General features: G+C 39.9%; 1 protein-coding gene, 1 non-coding gene and 1 pseudogene across 2 annotated transcripts; 1 reads left to right on the top strand and 2 right to left on the bottom strand.

The window, feature by feature from the left end:
- Nucleotides 1-1,011: 1,011 nt before the first annotated feature.
- Nucleotides 1,012-6,251, bottom strand: LOC110901429 (replication protein A 70 kDa DNA-binding subunit B-like). The gene is made up of 15 exons (XM_022148259.1): nucleotides 6,160-6,251; nucleotides 5,915-6,023; nucleotides 5,815-5,819; nucleotides 4,834-4,907; nucleotides 3,494-3,648; nucleotides 3,106-3,385; nucleotides 2,915-3,017; nucleotides 2,690-2,817; nucleotides 2,512-2,596; nucleotides 2,298-2,433; nucleotides 1,999-2,207; nucleotides 1,798-1,918; nucleotides 1,585-1,722; nucleotides 1,360-1,428; nucleotides 1,012-1,269 (listed from the first exon to the last, which is right to left on the bottom strand). Exons 1-15 carry the CDS (start codon nucleotides 6,249-6,251, stop codon nucleotides 1,012-1,014), a joined length of 1,962 nt encoding a protein of 653 aa, XP_022003951.1.
- Nucleotides 6,252-15,457: 9,206 nt separating this feature from the next.
- On the bottom strand, nucleotides 15,458-15,563 carry LOC118486199. The gene has a single exon (XR_004878054.1). It is a non-coding gene; the product is annotated as a small nucleolar RNA R71 (small nucleolar RNA).
- A 717-nt stretch (nucleotides 15,564-16,280) lies between these two features.
- LOC110901428 overlaps nucleotides 16,281-25,862 on the top strand; it is a 75,880-nt pseudogene continuing 66,298 nt past the window's right edge.

Below are 25,862 nucleotides of genomic sequence, written 5' to 3'. Positions count from 1 at the left end.
TTTGTGAAGTAAGCAACCGAGTTATATTACTTAGATAATAATATATAATGACGAATTATAATAACATCCATAATACTCATACCTTTGTGTGTGTATCGATGAAAGAATGTAAGAAGGTTGGATGTGTATGAAATAAAAGGTAGGAGAAGGGTGTTTATAATATATGTGGCCATCTAAGTTTGGCAATGATGTAGCTAATTATAATTTCAATTTCGACATTTATTAAAATAGATAAATTTCCATATTGTATGTGATTGACCAATTTCCATATTTACAAATATACTATATAATATAAAGTAAGAAAGTTTGCTACATGATGTAACTAATTATAATTTTAAATTTGACATTCCTTAAAATTAAAATAAATAAATATGTTAAGTCCAACTGTATATGTATAATCGATCGTTTCTTGAATATATTTTTCTGAATTAATGATATCAATCTATATAAATCGATTAAGTGATAAAATAAATTATAAAATTAACTAATTGTATCAATATATTATTTTCCTGAATTAATGATATCAGTATAAATAAATAAACTCGACATTCATTCAAATAACATAAATAAATTCGATTTAACATATAAATATAACGTATAACAGTTTATACAAATCATTTTTAACTAATAGTAAGGTTTTGTGGAATTTCCATATAAACTATATATTTTAAGATTCATAATTTATAGTATTGTCGATATCAGTTAAACAATATACAATACCATTAAACGTATGATTTGTTTTTGATTTACGAATTAAACATTATTAATGTGATGTATATAAATTTATGACAATGCACTACAAATCATTTAAAAGAAAATATAAATGCAAAGGCTGCTTAATAAAACCATCTCTTATTCATAAAACAATAACAAACCACACAAAAGAGACACCGAATACATATTCGGTACCCAAGCAATGAAAACCACAGTTCAAAATTCAGAATGATAATGAAAACATAAGGGGAAAATTAAATTGTTCAAACACATTGAGATGATTATTAGACTGACAGACTACTTCTCGATCTTGGGCTTCAAAAGCCCAACACTCACATTCGCATCTTCCTCCATGTCGCTATCACTCTTACGCGGTTTAGTAGAGGACTGGGAAGAACAAAAATCAGCCTCATAAATCGCATCCAGATTGCGCTTAAGTTCCTTTTCCATCATCGAAACAGAACTACTCTTGACAGGACCAGAGGGTGTGGTAAACATGCTCTCATTCAACTTAGAAATCGGAGTCTCATCCTCACCCGTACGGGAAACCGAATCCTGTCAATAATATATAAAAAGGTAAGTAGATGAAAAAAAAATACGCCACAAAATGTTCCAGCAATTATTAAATTCATGTAGCTCACAAACCTTAACATGAACCTTAACAGTTGGATTTGAATCAGTAGAAACAACGTTTAACGGTTCCTCCTCAACAGGCTGTTTTTAATAAAGTTTATAAGTAATGACTTAACATATAAATATAACATATAACAATTTATACCAATACAGTTGAAAGGTAGAAATAAACTGCATAGCATGAAAATGGTGATCAAGCTTGGACATTATTTCTGGATTTTCAGTCAACTTTGAAACAGAGTAGCCATCTGCTTTGTTTTTGAGGTTATAAGAACCTATGGCTATCTTGAAAGCAAACTTGCGATTTAGCAAAGCATTAAACTCTTTAGGAAAGTTTCCTTTGCTAGCCAACTGTTTGACAAATGTAAACTTGATCTTGAACAACATTGATAGTATTTTTAACAAAATAAGAAACGAAATACGAAATGTATAATCCACGAGTACATTTACCTCTATGTTGTTTTCTAAAAGCTGATTTGCAGAAACACTGAGCAGTTTGACAACTTCACGTTCAAACAACGTCAAGGTGACAATCCCGGTACAATCCTGAACACGTATCGGAACTTTGATCCTGTAAATATTTGTTAACGTTTTAGTTAACAATCAAAGTATAGTATGAGGACAAAAAAAAGAATAAAGTGGTAAATTTACCTGGGAACAGAGGTGACGGTCTTTTGATTACGACGATCAGTCTGGCATTCCAACACTGTTACTTCATCAAAACCTTCGCTTCCATCTTGCTTCTCCTTGCAAATAGTTGTTGTAAAAACCTTTTTGGTGCAAGATTTACAGGCATTGTAAAACCATGTGCTTTCTGATGCGAAGCTCTTGATTGTATCAAGGATAATAACAGCCTTTTTCTGTGCACACCAAAGAATAGTTAAACATACTTTTAACAAATTATTACGATATAACTATACTATAAAATAGCTACAAAGTGTACAACTTACCTCTGCGATTCCACTTAAAGCTCCAATTGTACTGAAGGTGAAATGTTTAAGATATTCGTCAACAGGTGACTTTATAACAGAAGAAGTCAACCCAGAATAACCGGAAGATGTTGAAGCAGAAATCTGAGCAACAAAACTAAAAACACATAACAAAGTTAGTGACAGTAATTTGTATGTTAACTATAATATAGAAAACTGTATTACGAATACAAACCTTTTCTTAAAATCGAAAATCTCGGGAATGTCACTGTTGATGAACACTCGAGTTACAGTATACAAATTGGAGACATTCACATGTCCTGTGTATTAAAAAACATGTAACTAAACGGATAGATTAAATACATGTAAATACATTGCTAAAAGATAATTGACATTGATCAGATAGAATATACCTCCCCAAAACCTGTACTTCCCAAACTGAATAACGACCACAACATTCTTTTCCGCTGGATGGTTCATCTCAAATGCTCGAATTTGATTAGCATAACCATCCCATAGTGTAACAAAAATCTGATGGTGCCTATATAAAAAATTTAATAGTTAACTTGTTATTTGCAGATAAAGTCAAAAAGTAAAATTACTAAAACAGATATAAATATATGTAAATGTATTCGTACTGCAAGTCTTCAAGAATAAAGGTAACTTTGTTTTCCTCTTTGTCGTTGTTATTATCACTCTTACCCTCAGCCGGAATGCTCTTCACCACAAACCCAATTACATCTAAAAATAAAAATAGTAGAAACTAAATAAGATATATACCGAAATTCCAAACTTTTTTCATATCAGATTAGATTTTTAAATAAATTACCAATTGGACTTTTGAAAGACTTGAAGTCCTCATCTGGGTCCTCCAGAATAGAATCAAATGGAGTAAAATCAAATCCCCACTCAGAACCAACAGGCTCGGTGTAAGCCTCAACAACAGTGTTCTCATTTAGATTGATCTTCAACGTACTATGAACGTATTTAACTTTCTGGCGATTCTCACCCATGGATGGGTTACGTATAGTTAAACACTGATTTTCTTTCAGAAGGTGCTCATAAACGGTAGCGTTTCTTTGTAGTACAAATGCCTGCATTTTGGTGCCCTGCAACAGCACGGGTTATAACAATGTGTTAAGTCAAAATAATATATATATATATATATATATATATATATAAATATAGATAAGTTATATAAATGTATATAATCAAACCTCTTGGTCCATGAAAATCATGTCGTAGCAGTAAATCTTTCGAGGATTGTTGAAGGCAGGTCTTGTCCATAATCGGACAACACAGACTCTGATAGTGTAATCATCAACATTAAGATCAACATTGTTGAGAAGTGTAATAGCAGTCTGTTCCATTTCTGCAAATGAATAATAAATAAAACATTATGGTGTAATCATCAACGCAATATGTTAATCGACAATATAAAAATCTGCTGAATTAAAATGAAACAAAAATGATAAACATACATTCTTCTGAGAGAAAGTTTGTGAGTAAAATGTTTATGAAAGTGTAATATGTCAAATGTGTTATTTATAATAGGAGTTGGGAAGTTAATTTAGGAAAATAAATTTGTTATTATAATACACATTTGGAATGAATTGTTTATTAAAATAGAAAATTCAGTTACATCTATTTTTATATGATTGATAATTACCATAACATCAATCACGATTCAAGAGGATCGAGAAGAACCAAAAAGGAAAAAATGCCAGTTCAAATCAATCACAAAGCACTGCAAATGAAAAATTGGTAAAATAATTAGGCCAAATAAATATTTAAACTGAAAATATTAACATAATAATTAGCGTCGGATCCCTAAATAGAAATAAAAATGAATTCTAATGGCTGCGTAATACCTTAATGGTAGCAAACAGGGCAATAGCCTTCCTTGCTATCCAACCTCGAACACAGTTTTTTTTTACAAAATTCATCACATCCGAAAACCGAACTCGGGACGGAACGATCAAATATAAGTTACAGTTCCATATACCGAAAATGCCTGTAGGTAGGGTGTCGTTGCCAACATGATTATTTAAATTACCTTATGACCACATAACACAGGGCTCAGAATAGGTATTGTGGTTCTCATGGCTGCATAACAGGTTGCAAGAAGAAAACAGAGCACTCGCCATCCATGCTATGCAACATCGAACCAAGTTTTTTTTTTTACCAAAGTCATCACAGCCGGAAAATCAAACTCGGGATGCCAACATCATTATTATGAATACCTTATGACAAATTAACACAGGGCTCAGAATAGGTATTGTGGTTCTCATGGCTGCATAACAGGTTGCAAGAAGAAAACAGCGCACTCGCAATCCATGGTATGCAACATCGAACCAACTTTTTTTTTTTACAAAAATCATCACAGCGGGAAATCAAACTCGGGACGCCAACATCATTATTAAAAATACCTTAAGGCCAATTAACACAGGGATCAGAATAGGTATTGTGGTTATCATAGCTGCATAACAGGTTGCAAGAAGAAAACAGCGCACTCGCCATCCATGCTATGCAACATTTAACCAAGTTATTTTTTTACCAAAGTCATCACAGCCGGAAATAGAACTCGGGACGCAACAACCGAATATAGAATTCAAATCAATCACAAATGCACTGCAAATGAAAAATTGGAAAAAAAAATTAGGCCAAATAAATATTTAAACTGAAAATATTAACATAAGAATTAGCGTCGGATCCCTAAATACAAATATAAATGAATTCTAATGGCTGCGTAATACCTTAATGGTAGCAAACAGGGCAATAGCCTTCCCTTGCTATCCAACCTCGAACACAGTTTTTTTTACAAAAGTCATCACATCCGCAAACCGAACTCGGGACGGAACAATCAAATATAAGTTACAGTTCCATATACCGAAAATGCCCGTAGGTAGGGTGTCGTTGCCAACATCATTATTAAAAATACCTTATGACCAAATAACAAAGGGCTCATAATAGGTATTGTGGTTCTCATGGCTGCATAACAGGTTGCAAGAAGAAAACAGCGCACTCGCCATCCATGCTATGCAACATCGAACCAAGTTTTTTTTTTACCAAAGTCATCACAGCCGGAAAATCAAACTCGGGACGCCAACATCATTATTAAAAAAACCTTATGAGAAATTAACACAAGGCTCAGAATATGTATTGTGGTTCTCATGGCTGCTTAACAGGTTGCAAGAAGAAAACAACGCACTCGCCATCCATGGTATGCAACATCGAACCAAGTTTAGATGATACAGGTTCAGTTAACCAAAAGAAACCCTCTGTTGAAGAAGCAACCAGTGACAGATTTTTGATGGAATTTTTATGAGGGGTCGGTGACATTGCCGAGGAGTATAAGAAAATGCTATCACTAAGCATTTCCTGACACTCCTCGACAACATTACCGACACATCCATGTTTCCAGCAAAACTCTCTCACTGGTTGCTAATTCAACAGAGCGTTTATTCTTATTAACTTGAATGTATCATCTAAACCGTATAAATTGTGCACCTATGGATTTCTTTTTTAACTCAATTACCCTATCTGCAAAATTAAAAAAAAAGGATTATATCAAAAAAAGGAAAAGAAATATGACTACAGAGATATGTTAATTGATGGGATGATATTCAAGTTTTAACCTTTAGTGGATCCTGTTCAAGATCAAGAAAATGCAATTCCAGTTCTTTGGTATTCGTTAATTTAATAAGTTCTGCAAGCTCTTTGACATTTGTATCAGATATATCATATCTTCAATAATGATGACCCATAAATTCTCGAAGATAGAAAATTCCTGAACCCTAAGAACACATGAAATAGCTATCCACACATATACAAAACAGATAGGAGAGTTCTAGTTGTGTATAATTGTAACTTGTAATCATACCTGTTGGCTAAACTTGAGAATTGCACATACTCGGTATCAAAGTTCGGGCATCTTTCCACCATAAACATTCTCATCCCCGTGAATAATGCCATATCTGTCCAACATCATACATCAAAAATCATGTCTATGTAACCCGGCTTCAATGAGTGTTACGATGATCCATATTTAGCCGATATACTCTTGTAAAATCACTTGTCAAATTATAATATTTAGCGATCAGTTCAGTTCTAGGGTTGCATGATAAGCAACAACCAAACTTTGTTTACATAAATCAACCACATCTTTCTTTATGGGTATTTGCATACCAAAGTGTTAGACTTAACTATTATACACACAGATCTACCAATCAAACAAAACCTTTGATAATAAAACATGAAACAATGAGCAGATGGCAAGAAAACCGTCCATTCAAAATCATGCACACAAAACCTCTGCCAATCAAACAACCTAATTACTTATCTCAGTCACATAACGTAGTTCAATCAACAAATTTGTTACTTATCTCAGCTAAAAACCTTCTTCATAGATCCCCATAACAACCAAAGGTAAATCGCAGACCCTTGAAGTCCCGTTTCAAAACCAGTTTCAAATCAAATCAACCAAATCCGGGTTCAAATCAAATAAACCAAATCCGGATTAGGGTTACAGTTCATTTTAGACCATGAAATTCAACATGTAAATAAACGCGATAAATCAAAACCGGATTCAAACAGCAAGGTTTAGTTTTAAGCCCTAATCTGGGACTACAGATCTATGAATGAAACATGAACTTCAAAAACTTACCAGAATCAGATTAATCAGATCCGGATTCAAAGCAAAAGGATTGTAGCGGTGGATGATTAGCAACGAAAGAGAATCTGCTCGAAGAAGATGGCGAAATTTGAAGTCCGGTGTTCTCAATATCGGATCTGTCTTGAAATAAGGAGAAGAAAGATAATGAGGAGATTGGGCAAATGAATTTGCCGCCCATGTACCAATTATCTCCTCAAAGAGAGATGCCACATCAATTAAAAATGGTTTAAGAAAAGGACATGTGGCATTAAGTGTGTTTTTTTAGTATAATAGGGATTTCCTTTGTTACACATTTTGAATTAGACAGCTTGTCCATGATGCCTCCATGTTCTCCTTAGTTGTTCATAGTTAGGCACACGGCCGTATCCAAAAATCATAAAAAAAAGAAAAAAAAAATGGCTCTGTGCGAGATAAAAAAATTAGGCCTATTCGAAAATTTCAATTTAATATAAACTTATCAATCTCTAAAATTTATATGAATGTAATTTAAATAGTTATGTTTAGCTAAGTTTAGGAGTAATTTATTAATTAAAGTGAAAGATGCAGTTGACAAAATAAAGCACTAAATGTCACTAACAAAAAAAACTAAAAAATAAGCTAAAATAAAGAATTTGGAGACGCAAGGATTAGAACCCATGATTCCTTGTTGTTTAAGCAAAGCAGTAACCACTAGTACACGAATTCATTTATGTTATCTCTCGATTCAGTGTAGGGGCGCAACTTAGTGTATGTCCGGGGGGCGCCCGCCCCCCCGAACTTTTCGATGCGTAGTGTTATGAATAGTACTTTCGTATAGAAATTTTTTAGGTATATACATTTCCGCCCCCCGGTTTCGGAAAAATTGGGGGGGGGGTCTAGCTTCGCCAATGATTCAGTGTATATATATTATATCTTATACAATATAAATTCTATACAAAATTAAAAAGATTTGGGCCCTCGGAGGATTTGGACCTTGTGCCGTCGCCCACCCCGCACCCCCTACGGGCCGACCCTGGTTAGGCATGGCAACTCTGACCCGGTCACCAAATTTTGGGTCCTTATGGGTTGTTTTAACGGCCTGCTGAGTTATTCTGGGCGTGGTTGATATTAAGAGTAGGTCAAAATGGATTGTAATAGAACAAACAAAATGAAGAACGGGTTTATTACTCAAACCTAATAGGGTTAGAATGGGTTATTTCCTTACGTGAACAGGTCAGAATGGGTTGATTTCCAACGGCCACCGCCACATCACCCCGCCTCTGATTTTTTTATCTCTCTCAAACTTCATAATCTGGATTTTAAATTGATCATACTTCTGACGACCGTCGACTACCGACTATGATTTGGAGAGAGAAACAGAGTGTCTGGGTTTTTGAGAGCTTAAATAACGACGGTGAATGACAGAAAACGAACGAAATTCACATATCTATTGTCACACCCCAAACGATGGCGGAAACATCGGGGCATGGCACTGAGCGAAACAGATTCTCCAGAAGTTTCCATAACAACTATAATTACCAATTGTTTTAAGCATCACGTCCCATACCATGACATAAAAAGTAATATAATTATTACAGACAAAATCCAGTCAAATTGTTCTGTTCCGACAACTCAGATTTCAAATATAAACAATTCGTTTATATGTTTCTAGACCTTTCCTAGCCTCGATTTCACAGCAAGCCAAGCATATAAACATCTTAAGCACCTGCCACATACGTTAAAGTAAAACTCAATACACATAGTGTAAAGGTGAACATACAAGTTTAATAGATATAATAGAGTTCGAAATCGATTACGCATAACCAGCACGTACACAATGTGAAATGAAGCATGTTAGTTATCGACATGAACCTATCGATACCAATGACTGCGGGTTGACTGCCTAAGGCAGTTCGTAATACACACTCACCACTGTGAGCCATGTAACAAATTGTCCTTAACAACCCCTGAATGAACAGGTGCTGAGTCCAAACTATGGTACTATCATTGCTAAGGCAGGTAGACAACAATCCATGTGTAAACATAACAAACAAGCATTCATTAAGTCACGTATAACATGCGGTAACAGTTAGCGTTAAAGTATAGCGTAGTGTGTACGATTGTGATTTAGAATAAGTAACGTATGTGACACCCAAAAGTGCGTAAAGCAAAAAGGGATCGAGTATACTCACAACGATGATGGATTGAAGGGAGCGCTTAGAGCGAGATTAGCCTGATCAGAACGATAGCAATAACGATAAGCGGCGCGTAAAACGAAGCAAGGTGTCAATGGATCGGACGGTAATCCGATCGGGTGGCCGGTCGATCGGATGACAATCCGTTCGGGTGGTCGCCCGATCGGGTGGCCACTCGATTGGATTGTCACCTCGTTTTGGATAGATGTGTTTGTGTATGATGGCTTGTCTTTTGAAGTTTTCGTTGTAGCATTTTAAAAATAGAGAAGTATCTCTACCTTTCAGGCTGGCCGATCGAACGGCAGCTTGATCGGACGGTGATCCGATTGGCGAGGTTTCTTAGTTTTGAGAACAAGTTCACAGCCGGACGGTCACTCGATCAGATTGCAATCCGATCGGGTGGCAATCCGTATGCATTGAACATGTTGAAAATTGTTTAAGTGTTAAGGTCAAAACATCACATGGTCGGGTGGTAATCCGATCGGATGGCAATCCGATCGGACGACAATCCGTTCGATGTTCAAACCTCCAAAGTTGAAAATAAAAGTTAAATGTGGGACCCAAGGTGCAAGCTGATCGGGTGGCAGTCCGGTCGGGTGGCAATCCGATCAGACGGCAATCCGATCGGACGACAATCCGTCCCAGACGACCTGATCGTCTTCTTCACTTAGTTGTTTTGGTAGTTTGCGTTTTCTCGAGACTGTTCAATAACGTGTTAAACAACAGAAACCTCGTCAAGACTTAGTGACTCGATCGGACAGGAACCACCCTAGTCCGACCAGTTAACTGTTCATGACGGTGTTTCATGTTTAACCCGAAATCGGTATTCTCATGGATAGAATCCAGATCTTGAACCAACACATCAACAAGAAGGAGTAGAAGGTTAGAACAAGCTCCGGTTCTATCGGTTTTGAGTGCATTGAGTGTAAAAGAGTTGAAAGAAAGTTGGAAAACCATCTTTCAATTCTTTTCACCATGAATATGTTTAGATCTATGAAAGATCTTTGGTTATTCATGTGGAAATCGTTCAGATCTAAGCTGTTCTTGGTGGATTGTGTTGGTGCACTACATCTGTTGATTCCGTCTAAGTGTCTAGGATCAGATCTTACATTGTATTGTATAGCATAGGGCACGTAATACGAGAAAACGGGAGTCTGTATAGGTTTTAGGAATCAGGGTCGCTCATAGGGTCATAGAGATGTTGGACCGCTTATTTGTCATATGGGCCGCTTATGTGGTAGGGTCTGGACCGCTCATGTGTCACATGTCCACATGAGCGGACCCAGAACACTATATATAGATGTGTCTTGAGCGATCCTCAATAAAAAAAGTGAAGTCTTTGTATTCCACGCCGAAGCTCTGCTGGTGTGACGTTTGAGCTGTAAAACGTTTCTAATCAATACAACACGCAATTAGGAGGAAGAACAAGCTATATCTACTTGCATTTCTTATTATTCCGCATCTGAAACGCAAGAGTTAACCTCTGAACGACTCGTTCGGGTCAGCAAACGATCCTACAGATTGAAGCCAACACATGAAGTGCATAAGAACACCATGATGACATCATCCTAGAACACCTCAAATCTAGTGATTTCACGATTAAAAGTTAAGATTCAAAAGATAGAAAGGTGTAGGAGTGCGTGTAGATCAAGAAAGTACAAGATTTAGGTGGAAAACTTACAAGAATCGTGAGAAATATGAAGAAATGGTGGCTGGAACGAGTGAGTAGGGAGAGAGTTGTCAACATCAAGTGAGGTTGACATATGGGGGTATTTATAGGGTTTCCATAAATGGAAAGGGGAATAAGTGGCTGGTCGATTGAGTGGCAGCCCGGTCGGGTGGTAGCTCGATCGAGTGGCAACTCGATCGGGTGGCAGCTCGGTCGGCTGACCACTTGATTCGAGTGCATGGCGCGGCGAGTTTTGCGGTTTCAATTCGCTTGTTGAGCGTTGCAATGCGATAGAGTTTCCTATTACTTTTAATCCCAACTACTATATCTAACATATAATAATCCTAATTCGCTTGCGTTTAGCGTTTGCGATTCGATTGCGATTGAGTTGCAATTGCGTTTCGATTAAATCACCACATCATAAACGTAAATAAACATGCACATGTAACACATAAAGGCACACACACATAAAACAATACCCAGATCACGTAATTCGAGTTGCGAGGGCGATTGCGATAAGCGATAAAGCGATAAAACATGTGATAAACCTCGATTAGTAATAAATACTCCACATAATACAACTAACGTAAAAGCATGAAAAGACTAACTACAAGTCAAAGAAGTCAAAACAGGAATTGAGCAAGGAGTGACAGATCGCAATTAGCAATCTTTTCTCCCTTTGACTTCAATCCTGACTTTAACTTTGACTTCCGAAACACGGGGTGTTACAGCCTCCCCCTGTTTAGGGAATTTCGTCCCGAAATTAGGCTTCAGCCGTAACAAACAACTGCGGATACTTCGCCTTCATGTCACTTTCGAGTTCCCAAGTGAACTCTGCGTCTCGTTTGCCTTCCCATCGAACCTTCACAATGGGAATGCGCGAGCGTCTGAGCTGCTTGGTTTGGCGATCCATGATCTCGACAGGCTTCTCCACGAAGTGTAGTGTTTCGTTTACTTGAACATCAAGGGGTACATACAAATCATTCTCGGCCAGGCACTTTCTGAGGTTTGAAACATGGAAAGTCGGGTGAACGTTGTTAAGTTCCTCCGGTAGTTCGAGTCTGTAGGCCACATTTCTGATCCTTTCCAGAATCTTAATGGGTCCAACATATCGAGGCGCGAGCTTTCCTTTCTTGCCGAATCTGACCACACCCTTCCAAGGTGATACCTTTAGGAGTACATGGTTGCCAACGTCAAATTCAAGGGGCTTGCGTCATCTATCGGCGTAACTTTTCTGACGACTCCGAGCTTTCAGCAGGTTGTCTCGAATTTGGAGGATTTTGTCAGTCGTTTCTTGCAATAGCTCAGGACCGGTTAATTGCGAGTGCCCAATCTCGTGCCATACAACAGGCGAGTGACATTTTCTTCTGTATAAAGCCTCAAACGGTGCCATTTGAATGATAGAATGATAACTGTTATTATACAAGAATTCGACTAACGGCAGGTAAGCGTCCCAATTACCACCGAAATCTATGACACACGAAGGAAGCATGTCTTCAAGGGTACGAATCATTCTTTCAGTCTGACCGTCAGTTTGAGGGTGGAATGCGTACTTAGATTAAGCGTAGTACCGAGTGCAGTTTGAAACGTTTCCCATAGACGCGAGGTAAACCGAGCATCATGGTCAGAGATGATGTCGCGAGGTGTCCCATGTCGACAAATGATCTCATCGGTGTAGATTCGAGCAAATCTTTCTACCTTGTAGTCTTCTCGTATTGGCAGAAAATGGGCAAATTTGGTCAAACGATCAACGACAACCTAGATGTTGTCGTGTCCTGATGACGTACGCGGAAGTTTCGTTATAAAGTCCATAGCTATACTTTCCCACTTCCACATAGGGATCGGGGCTTGCTCAAGCAAGCCAGAGGGTCTTTGATGTTCCGCCTTGACTTTCGAGCAAGTCAGGCACCTTCCAACGTAGAGAGCGATATCCCTCTTCATGCCCGGCCACCAGTACTTGTAGCGAAGGTCCTGGTACATTTTATCGGCAACGGGATGAATAGAATATCGGGATTTGTGGGCTTCGTCCATCAGTATCTGTCGTAAATCTATCCGCTTAGGGATCCAAATTCGGTCCAAATAATGGAATATCCCATTTGACTTATTCACAAGTGACGGGTGGTCCATTGGACAACCCTTTGCGAGGCTAAAAGACAAGTTTATCCCTCCTTTATGTGTGTAATTATCTTGAATTAGATAACTACTATTGTCTATGTCTCAGGTACGGTTTGGCAGCTCAAATGGAGGAAAAGTGCAGCTTTGAAGGCTTACAAGTTGAACGGGTTGAGGATGCGGAGCAAAGGATGAACAAAGCACCAAACTCAGGCTGCCACCGTAAATTACGGTCCCACCGTAATTTACGGTGGACCTGAAATCCACTTTTGCTTCCACCGTAAAGCAGTCTGTTCGTGCCGTAACAATTTGAACATCACCGTAAATTACGGTGATACCATAATTTACGGTGGAACTGACGAAAAAAATGTAACTGCCAACATTTATGCAGTTTTTGGAGGTGTCTTTTCATTATTCTCATCATTGGACGTTTTTGGAACTTGCTAGGGGCGATTTTGGTGATGTTCTAAGGTGTTCTTGAGTGATCTAAACATGAAGACTTTGTTTTTGATTCCAATGGACAAAGGTTCGATTGTGATGATGGTTCATAACACTATGAGCGGCTAGGTTTGCTTGGTGATCGTCTCGGATGTAAGGTTTTATTTGTGACAATTATGTTTGTTCTTTAATTTCTGGAATATTAGACTGTGCATGTGTTGTTAGTTTATTATGGTGTTTGATTGGTTGTTTGTAAATTGTTGATGTATGTTTGATCATAGTTCTAAACCATACGTTCTTGTTGCCGTTGGCAATCGAGATATCATGGGAGGGATTACGGTTGGATATGTGTTGATTGGTCATCGGGTAACAACCTCGCGTTCTAGGAATCCGAGTACTTAGTTCCCTTTCATCACAAACAATTGATCTTACATGAGCCATGTCTATGTGGTTCTTTCCAGTTGAACATGAACGTTAGTTGTCCCTTAAAACCTGAAACTCGGGATGATCACTATCCTCTTATCTTGTTACAAAACTTAACCTTGATTTGTAATCTAATTTAGTTTAATTTAGTTAATTAAAACCAATCAACCCAAACATTGAAATTTATTTTTCTTTCAATTTAGTTTACTTTAGTGAAGTTAGACATACATCGAGATAGCACATATTCCACAAACTCCCTGTGTTCGATACCCACTTACCGCTAGCTAATTAGTTGTAATTGGATTAAATTTGATTGTGACCGCGACATCACGTCAAATTTTGGCGCCGTTGCCGGGGAGTAGTGCGCAACGTGTGTCAGTTTATTAGTTTTGTTTTGTTATTTTCGGGTTTACACTGGTGTGTTGAGTGTGCAGGTTCTACAGGTGCATGCATACTAGAGGCTCTCACAAAGCGTCACCATTGTCATTTGATCCAGAAATCAAAAGAACGCTAAGGCAAAACAAGGTTTTATTACGAGAGAACCGAATCATTGGTTCACCCATTACACCAAGAAACATCATGGCCGATTCACAAATTCCACCTACAACGGGTCAAACGACCTCATCATTTATACCTACTTCCACACAACCATCACCAAACACAACTATACCAAATTCCACTACAATTCCTACTCCACCTCATGACACTACACCAACCAACACAACACAACCCATTACTACCCAAGAAGAACCGACCATTACCTTTAACCCATCCACTACTATACCACCATTGTCCCATTTCTTTCCGGGTGCGGGTCCGTCATATTCAAGCCATACCATAGCACCAATTTCGACCATTGTCCATGCTACTTCAACATTTAGACCATCGAATCAAGCGGGTTTTCAATATTCAAACATTCCATTTGGGCAATCGTCAGGAATTCAAGGAGATGGGTATGATGAAGGGTTTGAAGAATTTGAGGGTTATGATGAGGATGGATATTTTTACGGGGGTTATGGTGATCAAGGAGAATTTGGATATGTTCAAAGTCAATCTCAATGGATAGCAAGTGTTGGTGGAATGCCACAACAACAACAACTCGTACCACAACACATTCGGCCAAGACCACAAGGGCCACCAATGCAACATCCTATTCCATTGCAACAAATTCGGCCACAAAATGTACAACCAAATGTCCAACAATTCCAAAGGCCAATTCAACGCCCACCGATGCCGCAACAGCAATTTCAACAACCAAATGCACCACAAGGGCATGTACCAAGGCCAATGGGTCCTATTCGCCCAAGGGGTAGGTTTGGTGTACCAAGGAGACACCTTAGAGAAAATGTGAGGGGCATCGAAGCACATTTTCGGCCGGTAATCACTCAAAACCCTTCACCGGTAGTTATTCCTCACAGTGATCAAGGGAGAACATTTGAAGTGAGGACCAACTCTTTGCAAAGTTTACCAAAATACAAAGGGTTGGCAACGGAGGAGCCTTACTTTCATTTAGAGGCTTATGACTCGATTTGCAACACTCTTGGGAGTCAAGGGTTCTCGGCTGATGACATCAAATTGGTATTATTCCAATTTTCCTTGGAAGATAAGGCGAAGAAATGGTTCTACACGTTACCTTCGGCATCCATATATACATGGGGGGAGATGCAACAAACTTTCTTGGATGAGTTTTACACCGCCCAAAAGACCAACGATGCACGAAAGGGGTTGAGAAGTTTCCAACAACAACATGGTGAAATGTTCCATGAGGCCTTTGAAAGATTTAATATGATGATAAAGAATTGCCCTCACCATGGGATTGAATTGTGGGAGTTGATGAATGCCTTCCATGAGGGGTTGAGTGCCGAAGATGCACGTGATTTGATGTCTATTACCGGTGGGACTTTTGGAACAAATTATGAGAACGATGATTGGGAGTTCTTGGAAAGCATGGCAACTACATCAAAGAGGAAAGCTCAAGCCTCAAGAAGAGCCCGACCGGCCGTTGCTCGACCTCAAGTGCACGCCATAGATGATGGTAATGTTCAAACTACTAACCAAATTTATGATGTTTGTGCTTTGTGTAATGAAATAGGTCACGCGGCTGAAAATTGCCAAGGGATGTTGGAAGGGCAATACGAAGAGGTCCATGCGGTTCAAGGTCAAGGTCAAGGAGGAGGTGGTAGGAATTACAACAACATGAACTCTAATACCTACCACCCCGGGTTGAGGAATCACCCGAATTTTCGGTATGGGAACCCTTCAAATCAAGCCAACCCGAACTTTCAAGGTAGCCAAGGTAACTTTGGGTCACGCCAATCTTGCAATAACCAAGGTGGATACCGAGGCGGAAACAACCAAGGCTATCAAAAACAATACCAAACGGGTCAAGAGCAAGGGGGGTCTTCGGGTGGAAACGAGATGATGGAGATGCTAAAGAGTATGCAAATGGAGATGCAAAAACGGAACCAACTCGATGAAGTTCGAATGCAAAAGGATGAGGTTCGTGACAAAAGCATCCAATCACTAACAACCAAATGGGTCAATTAGCAACCGATGTGGCTGAATTGAAGAAAAGTAAGGGTGAACTTCCAAGCGACACTAAGGTAAACCCTTCACATGGTTCGTCACGAGGTAACGTTAATATTAATCATGTTAGTGTTTTAAGAAGTGGAAAAGAGTTCAAAGCCAATTTGTCACCCGAATTGGTTGAGGGGGTAGTTGAGGATGTCACGGGTAATGAAAGTGATGATGAAGTTTCACCGGTTAAACCAAAAGAAACAATTGTTAAAAAACCGGGTTTGGGTGAAAACGAAAAGAGCGAAAAAGTTGAGGGTGAACCGAGTCAAGTCTCGTTTCCATCGGCCTTACTTGACCCGGGAAAGAAAAATTTTATTGTGTCGAGAGGTCCCCAAAAAGAAGAGATGTGGGACATGTTTAAACAAGTGAAAATAAATCTCCCACTCCTCGATGCAATAAAACAAGTCCCCGCCTATGCAAAATTTTTAAAAGAATTATGTACACAAAAAAGACAAAACAAGAAGAAAGTGCCTAAGCGGGTGGATTTAACCGGGCAAGTGAGTGCGGTTTTAAATGGGGAGCTTCCTCCTAAGCTCCAAGATCCGGGTACGCCATTGATTAATATACAAGTTGGTAATTTTCAAATGGCTAAGGCGTTAGTAGATCTTGGAGTCGGGGTGAGCATTTTACCGGGGGGCTTATATGACCAATATGACTTTGGTCCGTTGGCAAGGGTGGAGACAACGGTTGTTTTGGCCGATTTGTCTCATAAGCTACCTCGGGGTATGGTTCAAAATGTAATTGTAAAAATTGATGAGTTTTATTACCCGGTTGACTTTTTAGTCTTGGATTACTCATCGGCGGACCCTAAGCAACAACAAAATATAATTTTGGGTCGGCCATTTTTGAGCACCGCACATGCTATTATCGATTGTAGATTTGGTACAGTTGACATGGCTTTTGGAAATAGAAAAATGCGTTTGAATGTTTTTACTAACAATTCTAATGCTAATGGTGTTGATGAGTGTTTCATGGCAGATATAGTTGATGGAAGCAACCCGCATGAGTATGAGGAGGATGGTTTGGATATTTGCCTGTGTGATTTTTTTGAACAGGTACATGCTTATGCACTCCGGGTTGAAGAGGAAACGCAAGATGCGATGGCGTTGAAAGAAGGTAGACCGCCATGGACCCACCAGTTCGAAGGTCTACCGGTGGAGATCGATTCGGGTATGAAACCATCATTAGAGGAACCGCCAAAGTTGGAGCTCAAAGACTTGCCTAGCCATTTGAAGTATGTGTTTTTAGGGGATAATGACACTTTACCGGTCATTATTGCCTCTAATTTGGAGTTGGCACAAGAGCAAGCATTGTTGGAGGTTTTAAAAGAGAACAAGGGAGCTATTGGATGGACGATTGCCGACCTCAAAGGAATTAGTCCATCCATTGTCATGCATAAGATCATTACCACTGAAGATACAAAGCCGACACGAGAGGCTCAAAGGCGATTGAATCCGAACCTACGGGAAGTAGTTAAAAAAGAGGTAATTAAATGGTTGGATGCGGGAATTATTTATCCAATTTCGGATAGTGCTTGGGTGAGTCCCACCCAAGTTGTGCCTAAGAAGGCCGGCATTCAAGTATTCAAGGATGAAAGTGGTGACCAAATTGCCACCCGACCGGTTACCGGGTGGCGTGTATGTATTGACTACCGAAAATTGAATGTCGCCACTTCTAAGGATCATTTTCCGCTACCATTCATTGATCAAATTATTGAAAAACTATCGGGTCAAAAATACTATTGTTTTTAGATGGGTATTCGGGTTACAATCAAATCGCCATACACCCGGATGACCAACACAAGACCACCTTCACATGTCCATATGGCACCTTTGCCTTTAGGCGAATGCCATTTGGCTTGTGTAATGCTCCGGCAACCTTCCAACGATGTATGATGAGTATTTTCTCGGACATGGTTGGAGAATCGCTCGAAGTATTCATGGATGACTTCTCCATTTTTGGCACTAGTTTTGATGCTTGTCTCAATGAATTACAAAAAGTGTTAAAAAGATGTGTTGAGAAAAACTTAGTGCTAAGTTGGGAGAAAGTCATTTCATGGTGCAAGAGGGCATTGTGTTGGGTCATGTAATTTCTGAAAGGGGGATGGAGGTGGATAAAGCAAAAATACGGGTAATATCATCTTTGCCACCTCCGAAAAATGTTAAGGGTGTAAGGTCGTTCTTGGGACACGCGGGATTTTATAGACGTTTCATTAAGGGTTTTAGTGTTATCACAAAACCCTTATGCAATTTGTTATTAAAAGATGTCCCGTTTGATTTTACTAACGAATGTATGCAAACTTTCACTGTTTTGAAGGAACACTTGGTGAAAGCTCCTATCTTGCAACCACCGGATTGGTCAAAGCCGTTCGAGATAATGTGTGATGCAAGCGACACCACTATTGGTGCGGTTTTGGGTCAACGGGTTGAAAGAAAGCCGGTGGTGATTTACTATGCAAGCAAAACTCTATCCGAAGCGCAACTTAATTACACCACAACCGAGAAAGAATTACTAGCGGTGGTGTATGCTTTGGATAAGTTTCGCTCGTATATTTGTGGAAGCAAAGTGGTGGTTTATTCGGATCATAGCGCGGTCCGATACTTGATGGAGAAAAAGGACGCGAAGCCTCGTTTGATTCGGTGGGTCTTATTGTTACAAGAGTTCGATCTAGAAATCCGAGACAAAAGGGAAGTGAGAATGTAGTAGCGGATCACTTGTCTCGGATTCCGGTGGAAGGGATCGATGATGTGAGTGAAATTAATGAAAGTTTTCCCGACGAGCAACTTTTAGCCGTTTCCACTTTCGTTGCACCGTGGTATGCTCATTATGTCAACTATTTAGCCACGGGTGCCATTCCAAGTCATTGGACCAAAAAGCGTCGACAAAAATTCATGGTCCAAGTAAAGCAATACATTTGGGATGAACCGGATCTCTTCAAGATTGGACCGGATCAAGTTATACGAAGGTGTGTGCCCGAAACAGAAGTGTTGGAAATTTTTACCCATGCCCATTCGTCCGCATGTGGGGGTCATTTTAGTGGGCACAAAACAGGCTATCGGGTTCTTTCATGTGGTTTTTATTGGCCCACCATTTTCAAGAATGCATGTGAATTCGCTAGAAATTGTATAAACTGTCAAAAAATGGGAAGTATATCGAAGAGGGATGAGATGCCGTTACAACCAATCTTGGTTGTTGAAATATTTGATGTATGGGGTATAGATTTTATGGGTCCCTTCCCGAATTCGAATGGCTTCCTATACATTTTGGTAGCGGTGGATGACGTTTCGAAGTGGATTGAAGCTATTGCAACACGAACAAACGACCATTCGGTTGTTTGTAAATTTGTTCAATCCAACATCTTTTCTCGCTTTGGAATCCCGCGGGTTATTATAAGTGATGGTGGTTCGCATTTTAAGAACTTCAACTTTGGGAAATTATTGAAGAGGTATAGTGTGAATCACCGAATTGCCACACCTTACCATCCGCAAACAAGTGGACAAGTCGAAGTGTCCAACCGTCAAATCAAAGAGATCCTCATGAAGACGGTAAGAACGGATAGAAAGGATTGGTCAAGCAAGTTAGATGATGCGTTATGGGCATACCGAACGGCCTACAAGACTCCTATTGGCACAACGCCTTACCGGATGGTGTATGGTAAGGGTTGTCACTTGCCAATGGAGTTGGCGCATAGAGCACATTGGGCAATTAAGACGGTTAACGCAGATTATGATGAGGCGGGGAAGTTGAGGAAGTTGCAATTAAGCGAAATAGAAGAGATTCGGGATGAGGCGTACGAATGTGCATCGGCCTATAAAGATAAACTCAAGAAGGTGCATGATGCGAAATTGAGAAAGAAAACATTTGAAGTGGGGCAAAAAGTTTGGTTGTATAACTCAAGATTGAAGATGTTCGCGGGCAAGCTCAAAAGCAAATGGATGGGTCCATACGTCATTCGGAGAGTTGGAAGGTTTGGTGATGTAGACATCCAAGACGAGCAAACGTTGAAACAACAAACGGTGAACGGTCACCGCTTAAAGCCATACTTGGAAGGGAACGACATCAACAACTTGGAGCTTGACAAAGCGGGCTACATCTTGCGCCCGGTCGATGAGGAACAACCATGAGAGGCCCAGGTTTGGTAGTGTACATAGTAGTGTTTTGTTTTGTTTGTTTTGTATAGTTTGCACAATTGCCGTATTTCCTCGAAATCCGTGTTTGAAACAAGTGTGGGGACGTTCGGGTCACGAATTTCTCTAACGCGGTGTTGAGGACAACACGGGATTTTTGAGGGGGTAGGGTAATTTTTACACGTTTGTGAAAAAAATTAAAAAACATAAAAAAATCGGAAAAAACTAAAAAAATATAAAAAAGTCACCTCAAAAATTTAATTTTTGTGAAACCTCAAATGCCCAGTGTGTACCGTAAATTACGGTATGGCCGTAATTTACGGTGGGTGTTGAAATTTTTTGGGCTTTACGGTATTTCACTACTGTTTTACGGTGAAAGAATTGAGGTTCAGGGTCCACCGTAATTTACGGTGGGACCGTAAGTTACGGTGCGCAGAAAAGTCTGATCCATCGTTTGGGGTTCCGCATATAATAAAAAAAATATAATAAAATACAAACATATCTGGTCACGTGAATCTTACCCTAACCACACAATTCTATTCTATCTATCACCATCCATCTTCATCTCTCTCAAGACCCACAAGCCATCTTCTTCCCCAACTTTCAAACCTCCATAGCTCCATCAATTCTTGTCCAAACTAAGTGAAATCGGAGTCTATTTCGACTAATTTTTCACGTAGTTTCTGATTTTGCCAAAAGATTTACAAGAAAACGCAGTTTTTGGGTCCGAATTCCAAACCCTAGGTATGGAGTTTTTGGAGTTTTTGTTTCACAAGCACTTGTGCATCTTCAAAACAAGGTATGGAAGTTTAATTTGTGTATTTTGATAATGCATTGTGAAGATTGAGGTTTTTGTTGATGTTTGTTCATACCCACTTGCTTGTTCATAGTGTTACTTGTTACTTGTTCTTGAACATGATTATGGATGTAGATGTAGGATGTTTAGTAAAGTAGTGAACTTTTGGGGATTTCTACATTGTAGAGACACCATGCCCAAATTTTTGAAAAACTTATACATTGTAGTTCACTAACATCTACAACCATAGTAACAAGCAAGTGTGGGGATGTTTTGGAGAAAGGAGCCTAACTTTGTTTTGTTTGCTTGTGTTGTTTGTTCTCATGTGTGTAGGAAAATGGTTAAGACAAAAGAAAAAGCGGGATCCAGTTCGTCATCATCGAAAGGGAAAGGCAAACACGTGTAACAACAACCGCGAAAAAGGCAATATGTGGGTCGGATAAGTGAAAGCGAGAGTGGGAGTGAAGAAGAAATGGAGTTGGATCCACATGATAAACCGGTATGGGACTCGGGTCCTCTGGATGATCAACCCGAGGAGTGGCAGCCAACATTATATCATGATAGAATGAATAAGCTCAAGAACAAGGCAGCGGCCTTCATTTGTGAACGAGAGGTTCGGGAAGTGGAGTTCCAGCAGTTTGGGGTGTTTGATAAGTTTCGGGTGTTAGGATGGGAATCGGCGCTTAAATGTTTTGATAAATACAAGAGCAACTTGTTTATGACTGAGATACAAGAATGGATGGCGACCCTGAAATGTCACAATTTTAACAAAGCCATCACAGATGAAGTTAATTGGTGAGGTGCACGGGGTACCGGTGGAGATGTCATTTGACACATTGAAGAAGCTTGGGAAGTATGATAGTCTCCCGGCTCGTGATTACATGGTTCCCACTCTCGATGACCTCCTGCTTAAACCGGAGAAACATGTTCGATGGAATGATATGTTGGCAGCAATATTTTTACCTGGTACATACAGTGGTATTTTGTACCGGAAAAAATTGAGAATCGAAGCAAAGCTGTTGCTAGCTATTTGTTTGTTGAATGTGATACCGCGCAGAGGAGATAAGGAACAGGTGAGATTCCCGGAGGTACCTATTCTCTATTCGCTAATGCATGGGTCTCCACGTTTTCCGATACGCTATCTCATCATGCACCACCTGTGGATCAGGCGAAACAAATATGATAGGGACATTGTCCCATATAGTAGGATCATCACGGGGTTGATGAAACAACAGAAAGCTCTTACTTCGGAGGATCGAGGGGTAACGAAGAGGCACCAACCGTTTACGTTAGACAAAATGGGAAGTGGTTGGACATATACCCAATCGGAGCGGTATCACAAGTTAAAATCCGAGGGTCAAAGATGGAGAGCTCTTAAGGCGAATGCGAGAGATTTGTTACCGGGTGAAGAGGATGAACCCGAGAGTGAAGCGGAAATCCCAAGTGGGGATGAAGATTATGAGGAGCAACCGGAAGGTGGTGTGAACTTGAATGTGGGTCAAGGGGGTTATGGTGGAGGTTTTGGTGGTGCTTTCTACGATTATACTGAGCGATCTTATGTGCCCGGGTGGTCGTATGAAGGTACCATGCAAGAAGTAATAGCAAACCAACGTCCTCCGGCTTCTGTCTTCGATACATGGTCGGGTCCGTAGCGGACGTTATACGACCAAAATACCATGATGAGTGCAAGTATTGAACGTTCTTTGAAGCAAAATCTTGATCGTAGTGAGGCATGGAACCTCACATTTGCGTATTCCCGAGAGGTGGAAACGAATAATAGGTACTTCGACGATCAAGCGAGGCTAAAAGACAAGTTTATCCCTCATTTATGTGTGTAATTATCTTGAATTAGATAACTACTGTTGTCTATGTCTCAGGTACGGTTTGGCAGCTCAAATGGAGGAAAAGTGCAGCTTTGAAGGCTTACAAGTTGAACGGGTTGAGGATGCGGAGCAAAGGATGAACAAAGCACCAAACTCAGGCTGCCACCGTAAATTACGGTCCCACCGTAATTTACGGTGGACCTGAAATCCACTTTTGCTTCCACCGTAAAGCAGTCTGTTCGTGCCGTAACAATTTGAACATCACCGTAAATTACGGTGATACCGTAATTTACGGTGGAACTGACGAAAAAAATGTAACTGCCAACATTTATGCAGTTTTGGGAGGTGTCTTTTCATTATTCTCATCATTGGACGTTTTTGGAACTTGCTAGGGGCGATTTTGGTGATGTTCTAAGGTGTTCTTGAGTGATCTAAACATGAAGACTTTGTTTTTGATTCCAATGGACAAAGGTTCGATTGTGATGATGGTTCATAACACTATGAGCGGCTAGGTTTGCTTGGTGATCGTCTCGGATGTAAGGTTTTATTTGTGACAATTTTGTTTGTTCTTTAATTTATGGAATATTAGACTGTGCATGTGTTGTTAGTTTATTATGGTGTTTGATTGGTTGTTTGTAAATTGTTGATGTATGTTTGATCATAGTTCTAAACCATACGTTCTTGGTGCCGTTGGCAATCGAGATATCATGGGAGGGATTAGGGTTGGATATGTGTTGATTGGTCATCGGGTAACAACCTCACGTTCTAGGAATCCGAGTACTTAGTTCCCTTTCATCACAAACAATTGATCTTACATGAGCCATGTCTATGTGGTTCTTTCCAGTTGAACATGAACGTTAGTTGTCCCTTAAAACCTGAAACTCGGGATGATCACTATCCTCTTATCTTGTTACAAAACTTAACCTTGATTTGTAATCTAATTTAGTTTAATTTAGTTAATTAAAACCAATCAACCCAAACATTGAAATTTATTTTTCTTTCAATTTAGTTTACTTTAGTGAAGTTAGACATACATCGAGATAGCACATATTCCACAAACTCCTTGTGTTCGATACCCACTTACCGCTAGCTAATTAGTTGTAATTGGATTAAATTTGATTGTGACCGCGACATCACGTCAAATTTTGGCGCCGTTGCCGGGGAGTAGTGCGCAACGTGTGTCAGTTTATTAGTTTTGTTTTGTTATTTTCGGGTTTACACTGGTGTGTTGAGTGTGCAGGTTCTACAGGTGCATGCATACTAGAGGCTCTCACAAAGCGTCACCATTGTCATTTGATCCGGAAATCGAAAGAACGCTAAGGCAAAACAGGGTTTTATTACGAGAGAACCGAATCATTGGTTCACCCACTTCACCCATTACACCAAGAAACATCATGGCCGATTCACAAATTCCACCTACAACGGGTCAAACGACCTCATCATTTATACCTACTTCCACACAACCATCACCAAACACAACTATACCAAATTCCACTACAATTCCTACTCCACCTCATGACACTACACCAACCAACACAACACAACCCATTACTACCCAAGAAGAACCGACCATTACCCTTAACCCATCCACTACTATACCACCATTGTCCCATTTCTTTCTGGGTGCGGGTCCGTCATATTCAAGCCATACCATAGCACCAATTTTGACCATTGTCCATGCTACTTCAACATTTAGACCATCGAATCAAGCGGGTTTTCAATATTCAAACATTCCATTTGGGCAATCGTCAGGAATTCAAGGAGATGGGTATGATGAAGGGTTTGAAGAATTTGAGGGTTATGATGAGGATGGATATTTTTACGGGGGTTATGGTGATCAAGGAGAATTTGGATATGTTTAAAGTCAATCTCAAGGGATGGCAAGTGTTGGTGGAATGCCACAACAACAACAACTCGTACCACAACACATTCGACCAAGACCACAAGGGCCACCAATGCAACATCCTATTCCATTGCAACAAATTCGGCCACAAAATGTACAACCAAATGTCCAACAATTCCAAAGGCCAATTCAACGCCCACCGATGCTGCAACAGCAATTTCAACAACCAAATGCACCACAAGGGCATGTACCAAGGCCAATGGGTCCTATTCGCCCAAGGGGTAGGTTTGGTGTACCAAGGAGACACCTTAGAGAAAATGTGAACAAGCTAGGCTGCATCGTGATAGATTCTTTCCTTCTTCAATGTGCGCTCGGTAAAGCAAGCATGTTAGGCTTCGCGGATGAGAGATTCGAGTTGATGCTGGGCTGGAATATTAGGAATGCTATGCAGATAGCTTCGTCTGCTGAGAGCGTCGGCAACGACATTTGCTTTGCCTGGGTGATAACGAATCTCACAGTCATAATCGTTGAGAAGTTCTACCAATCGGCGTTGACGCATATTAAGTTCTTTCTGGTTGAATATGTGTTGTAGGCTCCTATGGTCGGTGAAGACCATACACTTTGTACCATAAAGGTAGTGTCGCCAAATTTTCAACGCAAAACAACTGCGCTTAGCTCGAGGTCGTGGGTTATATAGTTCTTCTCGTGGATCTTGAGCTAACGAGATGCGTAGGCGATAACCTTGTCCCGTTGCATAAGAACGCAGCCAAGACCAAGGTTCGAGGCATCGCAATAGACAATGAAGTCATCGTTTCAAATCGGGTAAAGCAAGGACGGGAGCATTGCAAAGCATATGCTTGAGGGTTTGGAAAGCAGTCTCTTGTTCAGTTCCCCAAGCAAAGGATCTGTCTTTATGAGTGAGAGAAGTAAGCGGCACGGCGATTTTAGAG

Source organism: Helianthus annuus, chromosome 13, assembly GCF_002127325.2.
Source record: "Helianthus annuus cultivar XRQ/B chromosome 13, HanXRQr2.0-SUNRISE, whole genome shotgun sequence".
NCBI lineage: Eukaryota > Viridiplantae > Streptophyta > Magnoliopsida > Asterales > Asteraceae > Helianthus > Helianthus annuus.
This window is presented reverse-complemented; position numbering and strand designations above follow the sequence as displayed.

Bases quoted from the DNA above. Each gene is read 5' to 3' on its own strand.
- LOC110901429 (XM_022148259.1), bottom strand. From the start codon at position 6,251: ATGGCATTATTCACGGGGATGAGAATGTTTATGGTGGAAAGATGCCCG. The intron at 3,649-4,833 runs GTAAAAAAATAA...ATTCATTTGCAG, and splicing joins TTCCGGCTGTGATGACTTTG to AAATGGAACAGACTGCTATT. The intron at 1,919-1,998 runs GTAAATTTACCA...AAATATTTACAG, and splicing joins ACCGTCACCTCTGTTCCCAG to GATCAAAGTTCCGATACGTG.